The following is a 9,231-nucleotide window of genomic DNA, read 5'->3' as shown; positions in this document are numbered from 1 at the left end:
CACTCAGTGATTTTATTACCTATTACTCCTGCAACCACAATGTCCACTTACAAAAGTGCATGATTTTTGATCGTACTATAGCATGCAACTACAAGGGGTCAAGTGCCACGATACAGAAGCTTTCCTTGCAAAATCAACTCGCGGATTTCAATTACTTGCAAAGGTAGAGGCCTTGAATTTGACGTCAACAGAAAGTCATATGACTTGCACGCTAGTCATATGACTTGCACGCTAGTCATATGACTTGCACGCTAGTGCGTGTACAGCGGTTATTTTAGGTCGAGGGAAAAATATTATTCAAGAGCAGTGACTCCTTCTCACCCACGTTATTTCGGGAACTGAAAACCCTGCAATGATTACAAAACTCGGCTTTCCTGACATTTCTCAACTTCAGTTTTAACCGGCTTCATCATGATCGCTAGCCTTGTCGTCGCTGTCCTAGCTGTCTTATTGCTTTCAATGCTGTGGATTTACAAAAAAATAATAGAAGTGAGTAGAGCTTGTTTGGATTCGTCGAGGTTTTTCCATTTAGTAGCATATTCTACAGCCTGCATGTGAGCAAGTCTAGCAAGCAGTCTTGGCAGTTAGATTACACATTCTGCCGCCCTGTGTGATTCAAGGTCATCATAAATCTTGTTGTCTTTTTCCCTCATTAACCTGCTGCCATAAAAACAAATTAAGCGGCAAGTGCTTTGAAAACATCGAACAACTAGACTTTGCAGAAATATTTAGCTAGAGAACTCGTCTTGGTTTGTAATAAATGTTTTCCGGTTTCTTAACAGAAAAATGACCCAAGCAATCTCGTTCCCAAAGACTGACCTTTTGAAAACTTTTCTTTCAGTTGTACTTCTGGAAAAATGATACTGGTAAATCAATTAAAGGAACTGGATTTAAAAAATTTTCTCCGACACTCATAGCGATGAAAGATGAAAACTTGAAGAAATTCGGAATGTACTTGCTACGATTTTTACCTGGTCCTCCAAAACTGTAAGTACAAATTAATTAAGTCGTATTTCATATTTTTCTGTTACTGTACACGTATTGTAATGCGACAATCTTAACGTGACAACGCGAACGTGACCCGCGCACTTTCGTGACAAACAAAAAATCTCGAGCGGTGCGGTCGCGAGTCGAGAGAATCGCGTGAACGCGAGGAGTTTTCTCGCGCATTCCGCGTTCCTTCTACCAATGTTAGAGAGAAAAGAAGAGATTTCTCGTAATCTAAGGAAAGTTAAGACGAACCCTATATATTTTTCCTTTCGCTCAGTTGTAAACAATCTACTGTCCAGGCTACTGACGACGAGTTGGAGGTTCCTAAACGGACTATCAAAAATGGCATAAACATTCCGTTTTCGGGAAAATGTTTTGGTAGTCGTTTAATAGCTCGGTCAGTGGGTTATGCTGAACCAATCAGAAGGCTGTTTCTCGGTTCCTATCGACTTCAGTTCGCCCCTCGTCAACTAATTTTTTAACTAGAAAGCCAGGGAGTCAGATGCGCGTTTACCTAATAGTCGGCTAATAACCCGGGACTGATAATTAACGTTGACCAAGACAAAGTTTTTCTTTTTAAGACTGACGAAAACCGTTTGAAAACTGAGAACAACTAAGCAGGTTTTTCGCCAATTGATAGATAGTGATTCAGGGGGTATGACACAAAAGGGATTTTGATACTTTGCTGTTTAATAACACTGGCCCGTGCGAAACGTCTACATAGACTAAATACTGTTGTTGGTTGGAGATAACCATCTTGATTACGTCGGTGTTGATAGTTCTTTCGGGAAATAAAATCTGAAGTATTTATGTGTTGTATTATTATTGTTATTGTTGTTGTTGTTGTTGTTGTTATTATTATTTTTGATAGCATAATTTCAGATCCGCAAGTCGCTGTCAAGTTTATGGCCAAACAACACAAGTATGAGCGGCTGAAGGACTTCCGTCTCGGCAGTGTTTTTCATCAGCTGTTTGGTCACGCAGCTGGTACGGCCAGCGGTGGGGCGCACAAGCGCATACGCAGTACGTTTGACGGGTGTTACAGTGCAGAGAGCGTTTCACAGTCAGTGGATATGATGGAACAGGAATGCAAACAGTATTTACGCCTGATCGTGGAAGAGAGAGAGGTATCATGGAATAACTCATAAGTGATGGTATAGCTTGCATTGTGGCTGTTTGCTTTTTGACCATTGCTTGGTGACTTGTTAATCTATGCTGGTTGACTAACTGGTTGACTGACTAACTGTCTGACCGATGGACGGACGGACTGATTGACTGACTGACTCATTGACTGAATGACTGACCGACTCACTGACTCCCTGACTCATTGACTGAATGACTGACTGACTAACTGACTGACTGACTAACTGACTGACTGACAGACTGGTGGACTGCAGACTGACTTACTGACTAACTGACTGACTGACAGACCGGTGGACTGCAGACTGACTGACTGACTAACTGACTGACTGACTCACTGGCAGACTGACTGACTGTTTGACTGACTGACTGCCTGACTGAATGAATGACTGACTGACTGACTGATTGACCGGCTGATTGACCGATTGAGTGAATGACTGACTGAATGACTGCCTGATTAACGACTGACTGACGTACTAATTGATTGATTGATTGATTGATCAGCTGTGATGCCACTGACTTGATGCTGGTACATAATGCTCCCATAAAATACATACAGGTTATTGACCAAGTGTGAGGTCAGGATGGCTGGATATTGGCCAGGTTCTTTTTTTTAGCATGGTTATGGACTGAGACGGAGTCAAGGTCCATAATTTCGCAAAAAAAGAGCGAGGCCAATATCCAGCCATCTTTACCGAACAAGCGTGGTCAATAAGGGAGTTATTATATGGCTGTTGGGGAAATTTTTCTTGCAGGGCACGGCGGGTAGTCCCGAGCGGGCAAGATAGCTCCATCTTGCCCGCTCGGATAGACAATCACAGCGCAGGGTTTCATTCATCTTGCCCGCTCACGGAGCTAGCCATATAATAAATCAGGTTATAGTTTATCTAGCCATTGTTTTAATACTTTATATTTCCTTCAGGGTGTATTTACTATGGATGACCTAATTCTGCTGACGTTTAGAATGCTAATGAAGTTCACGTACGGGAGAAATGTTTCTGAAGAGGAGCTACAAGAATTAATTGAGCTAAGAGCATTAGTGGGCACTCTCATCGCAGACACCTTCACAAACCCTTTTGTTAAATTTCCATTTTACAAATACTTACCGACCGATACAAACAAGAGATTGACGGAGTTTGAAAGACGGTGGCTACAGTTCAACAAGTGGTGAGTAACTTCCCTATTTTTTTTGTTCTGAAGATTGTTGCTGTGTGGGCAACTTTTGATTATTTTTCAGCAAATTTAATTCTCTCATTGTGGCAGAAGTTACATGGTGGATAATAATCAGTTTGAAGGTTGACAGGTCGGGTAGAAACTTGCAATGAGCAGACGTCTCATTGTCGTTCATTATTTTAAGCGCGTTTGAACGATGGTCGGATGTATGTCCCAATAATTGGAAAGAATCGACACTCACAACACATTCTAGACAACTAGAGCATTGACATAGTATTCTCGGCCATCAGTTTAGGTTATAAAAAACAGTGTTGATGTCCATTAATCTTCCACTACTTTACTCTTCCTTGGCTTAAGATCGATCACATAAAATTACAATTAAAATATTTGTGACTAAAGTATCTAGCTTTGTATTCACCTTGGGTTCTGATTTTGTTACCCTTAGTTTCGAAGAGCGGTTTTTAGAGGGAAAGTTGCGAGACACAAGCTGTGCTTTTTACAAGATCCAACAAACCCTTGTTAAAAATCCTGGTGCTCTATCACAAGAAGAGGTAATGTACTTTTGATTGTCAATCATTCTAATTTGTAGCAAACCTTCATCTCAGCGGGGTATTGTATCCAGGGAAGAGACTCGGAGAGGGGGTGGCACACCTCAGTAAGCTTAGAACTACTTTCCTTATCCATGTTTGGTCCAGTCAGTCTACTCCGGACCCTAGCCCTGACCGGCAAGTGTGAAATGAACTTACATACTAGGCCTACAGGCCGGTGATCTGTAAACCCTCGTGTAATTGAATAGAAACGCTCGATTTCAATGCGCAACATCAACTGGATTTTAGAGGCATTGTTTTTGTGCGCCTTAGACCTGGTTCACACTTGTGAGATGAGCATAACACAAGTGAAATAAGCATAAGCGCAAGCACAAGAAAAAAGGAACATGTTTCTTTTTCTTGTGCTTGTGCTTATTTCGCTTGTGTTATGTTTATCTCACAAGTGTGAACCAGGCTTAAGTGTTTCCACATGCGTGTTTAACTAAGCTTGAGAGCGACTCCACCTAAGCAAGTTTAAAACGACTTGTACTTTTAATTTTGGTTTGAATCTCGCCAAGGTTAGATTAATAAGCTGGGAATTGCATTTGGGAAGCCCTCCTAAATTAAAATGCATCTTAGGCATTGTTTCTTAACAATAGCTACGAGACCTTTGTGAATCTGCCCCCACCCCAGCTGATCATCAGATCAGCTTGCTGGGAGGTTTTACTTACTTTAGGAGGTTTTTTCATGTCTTAGTTTCAAGAAACTCTGGAGGAAGCCTCCTTGGCTAATGTGGATATCACGTGTGGTGCCACTGCCTGGCTTCTGTTTCACGTGGCTCTTCATGAAGACATTCAGAAGGAACTAACAGATGAGATTACGGACTCAACTTCAGAAGTGAGTAAATAACAATCTTAGTACTGCATAAACTCCCGGATGCCTGACTGCTGGGTTCTGTTTGTTTTTCAATCTCTACTAACAACCTGCTACTTATGATTTTAAACATGATACTTTGGCCGATTTGGCTAAAATCATTTGAACACTGCCTAATAGAATGTCAACCAATCTCATATCTTCAACTAGGTATAGCACATATTGTAAATCCTCGAATAAGGCCCCCCCCCCCACCCCCCTTCGAATAAGCGGCCCTCCTATCGGCCAAAATTTAACCTCCAATAAGCGCCCCCTTCCCCGCCCCCCATTTTGTGAACGATTTATGAGACAACAAAGGATGTATAGTTTTCGTTGTGCAGTATTGGATTTGTACATTGTTTCAGTTTGTGAACACGTTAAGTTTGGAAAAAAATATTGCAACGGGTGCCGTGATTTAAACTTTATGATCAGCTTGATATGTCGATAAACATCGAATAAACAGCTTATGTTGTTTTTATGCGCAGATGATGTATTAAAAAAATGATCATGTCAGGCTACGATTTGGGAAAAATTAAATAAGCACCCTTCTCCCCTCGAATAAGCGCCCCCCGTGTTCTCCTATATTTGAAATAAGCACCCCGGGCGCTAATTCGAGGATTTATGGCATAGCAAAATTTACATGCATTTGACTTTTATGTCCATCCTCGGGCATCTTGATAACTTGATAAATAGTATTATAAAGCATACGGACTTCTAGATTGCAGAGATCAGAAAAACTGTCTGTTTTCCGCATGAACATGATTTCCTTCAAATAGATGTTTTATTCACGGCTTCATCACATCAAACACCATCAAAGCCAGTCAATTACTCCCGTGCGATGAAACTACTCTAGTTGTCTTGTCTCATACGTGTCACTCTCCTCTAGCTTTCAGGACCATTGAGTTTAGACTTTCTCAGCAGAATGGATTTCTTGGGCAAAGTAGTGAAGGAATCAGCCAGAAAACGGCCCGTGATGGTTATCAGCACCCCGGAATATGTTACTTGTCCAATGGCGATCGGAGATTTTCACAGTCCCCCAGGGGTAAGAGCTTTACAGGGTTTTATGGTAACGTAGAGCCAAATACTAAATTAGAGCTTAGAAATGTGAAATTAACCTGGAGAACAGCAGGGGTTTCATTCAGGGCCGGGCACCGGGAAAATTGACCGGGTGTGACAAAGATTTTGCCCGGCTGGTTCGACAATCTAGAGGAAAGTTTTTCTTACAAAGAAGTTCAGTTTAAAAAGTTTTGCCTGCCTGTGAAAACCAGTTGCCCTCCTGTTGAAAACGTTAATGAAACCCCTGAAACAGTGAAAGTTTAAAGTAATGTCTTTTTCAGTTTACATCAAATGGAACAAGCACTGATTCAGTTCATATATCCGGGTACAAACATTGACTTTGCTGGTCCGGTTTCTTCTCCTATCTCTAGTAACATTGTTCACTGATGTTCTCATGGTTTGGGGAATCCATCATGGATAAATTTCCGGTTCCAGTTACAAAAACAACCGGTTGTTAAATGCAGAAATTTAATCTATTTTCTTAAACCCTTTCAGTCGTAAGATCAAAATCTGACTGCCCATTAATGTCGTTTATGATCGTCCCTCTTTGAAATAAACGTCTCTTGCCCTCATCTTCAGTCCGTTAACATTTCTATATAACAGGACTTTCTTAAATTTGTGTTCCGTGCAGTGAGACAAATAAGGTATTCTGTTTTTTCGTAAGGCCAAATTAGGCTTACAAGGTCGTTTCAACATTCTTTTTTCAGGTTGAAGTATCCATTGACAACAGTGCAGTAAACAGCAACATGGGAGTCTGGGGCGAGACCGAAACTTTCAATCCCCGGCGATTCGACAACGAAACACCGAACATGCGCAAAAGCTTGTGTCGCTTTGGTATTGGCCCGCGAAGGTGTATGGGATATCGGGTGGCTGATACCTTCATGAAAGTTCTACTGATTGTATTTTTGAAACACTGCACGGTTACCTTGGAAACCAAAGTCACAGGTGATGATGACAGTGTGCCAGTACAGAACGTTGGACCATTTTGCTATCCGTGTGTAGAATTTAAACTGGAGGCCTTGAAGTAAAATTTTAAGCTGTTGGATGGTTTAATCCAGGTTTACTCAGGAAATGTCATCGTTAAAGTTTAGTCTGAAGGATCCCATTTAAAGAGAGGATAGATTTTCAGCTTTAGATCTAACGACTAATTTAGGAACTATTGTGTAGATGTTGATAGCTGACTATGTGTTTCACCTGTCTGCCATACAATGTAACTTACAGTTTAATTTGTTTTGAAACTACTTGCGCTATAGCAAATTGAGACTATGAAACCAAGCTGTTTACGATTGACCAAAAATCTCAGAAATTTTGATTGGAAAGCAAATCATGGAAAGGTAATTGTCTAAGAATTTCAGTGGAAATTATGGGGTACAGGTAGACTTCTTATTCTAAATGGTAAGAAAATTAAAAAAATCTCACAATATATATATTTCCAGTTTCCCATCATGGGTAAACATTTTCAGCAAACCAAATCTTTCAGTTAATTTGCTGTTCTTGGAACCAGTTCTCTCCGGTAATTTGTTAGCATTATATTTCATATGTGCAAGTTATACCAAAAATGATGCCATCATGCGTAGAACTTAGCAGGAAAGGCATTGGTTCCTAAAGAAACTGCTTGGCAAGTGAAACACTGAGCTATTCATAACCCTGAAAATAACAAACGAAAATTAACCACTTAGCGAGTTTGAGAAGCTGATGTTTTGAATGTTAGATCCTTGTCAGACCAAGGTCAGTTATAAGTGCAAAGTGACAAATTCTTAGAGCAAAGTTTTGAAAGGCTAATACTTGAAAAAATCAGTTTCACTAGCTTGTTACAGAAGTTAATTTACCCTTATCAGCTTCAAGTTGATAAATAGCTTGGCAAGATCCCAGTTTCTTACAGTGGTTGTAGTTATCGTGAAAGTTTGAGGTACGTGTGTACCTCTCTAAGAATCTAGGGTTTTTTTGTGAAAGAAAATTCTGCAATAGGTAGTATCTAGTATAAGTGGGTGCAATGTACATTATTGTTTATAGGTTGAGCTTAAATAATTGAGGAATATTTATACTAGCATTAAAAATCTATCTTAACATACATTGTAATATGTCGAATTATTCTTGCATTTTGATTGGCTCTTACTTATTATCATTTGATAGACAGACGTATAGATGATGTCATTAACATATAACATATAAAAGATCGCTATATCGGTGAAACAGTACGATCAATTTTCGACATAATGGACTTAACAGCCAAACAAGATATTCCCAGTTTGTTGATCTTCATTGACTTCCGGAAGGCCTTTGATAGTTTGGAACTTAATTTTCTTCAAAGATGTTTAGAATCATTTAATTTTGGTCCAAATTTTATTCGTTGGGTAATGACTTTTTATAAAAATATACAAAGCTGCCTTATTAACAATGGCATCACCTCTAATTACTTCACAATTAAACGAGGAGTTAGGCAAGGAGATCCAGTTTCTCCATATCTCTTTGTGGTGGCCGCTGAAACCTTGGCTATTGCAATTAGACAAAATTCAACGATAAAAGGCATCACTATTGGCAAGAAAGAAACAAAGTTACTCCAATACGCAGACGACACAACGGCAGTTCTCTCGGACATTAACTCGGCTCAAACTCTTTTCAGGCTGCTCGACGATTTTAAGAAGCTTTCAGGTTTAGAGGTTAATCCCACCAAAACTGAAGGAATGTGGATTGGATCTTCAAGAGAAAATAAAACGAAACTCTTGGACAAATAAACCAATTAAAGCCCTAGGGATTTATTACTCTTATGATCAGAAATTACTACACGAAAAAAACTTCATAGAAAACCTGGACAGTGTTAAGAAACTTAGAAATATTTGGTCTGCAAGAGGTCTCTCCCTCTATGGAAAGGTTACAATAATAAAATCCCTGATTGTCCCAAAATTTGTCTATGTATCGTCATTATTAACTACCCCCAAGGGAGTTATCCAAGAACTGAACCGATTGATTTTTAAATTTCTATGGAAAGGCGTAGACAAAGTCACACGTTTGTCTGTAATATATGATTATGAAAAGAGTGGACTGAAAATGATTGATTTAGAAACAATGATTAAATCCTTACGACTAGCCTGGCTAAAGAGAATTTTCAGCAAAAATGACGGCACATGGAAAAATTACTTACATCACATACTAAAAAGTTTTGGCGGCCCTTTCTTATTTCATTGCAATAATAATATAAAGGATCTCACAATCTCTTCTCAATTTTATGCCGAGTTGTTTCAGTGGTGGGCGGATTTTCGAGACGAGTTCTCTGCAGAGAAACCGTGGCACAATATAATATGGAATAACAAAGACATTCGTATAGATAATAAACCAATATTCTATAAGACATTTTTCGAATCTGGTATTACGCGTGTAACTGACCTTCGATTTGATTTAAATGTTATAGAGTCCTGTACTATTGTTACGAAGA

General features: G+C 39.6%; 1 protein-coding gene across 1 annotated transcript; it reads left to right on the top strand.

Annotated features, from left to right (window-relative positions):
- The first annotated feature begins 248 nt into the window (after window positions 1-248).
- On the top strand, window positions 249-7,869 carry LOC110066586 (uncharacterized). Its single transcript, XM_089285039.1, has 8 exons — window positions 249-489; window positions 842-987; window positions 1,862-2,117; window positions 3,053-3,297; window positions 3,749-3,854; window positions 4,587-4,727; window positions 5,629-5,784; window positions 6,506-7,869. The coding sequence occupies exons 1-8, from the start codon at window positions 412-414 to the stop codon at window positions 6,824-6,826; spliced, it is 1,449 nt and encodes a 482-aa protein (XP_089141165.1). The 5' UTR covers window positions 249-411; the 3' UTR covers window positions 6,827-7,869.
- Window positions 7,870-9,231: the final 1,362 nt, after the last annotated feature.

This window comes from Orbicella faveolata, unplaced genomic scaffold (genome assembly GCF_042242905.1).
Source record: "Orbicella faveolata isolate gen_17 unplaced genomic scaffold, um_ofav_v1 contig_13, whole genome shotgun sequence".
NCBI classification, from domain to species: Eukaryota; Metazoa; Cnidaria; class Anthozoa; order Scleractinia; family Merulinidae; genus Orbicella; species Orbicella faveolata.
This window is presented reverse-complemented; position numbering and strand designations above follow the sequence as displayed.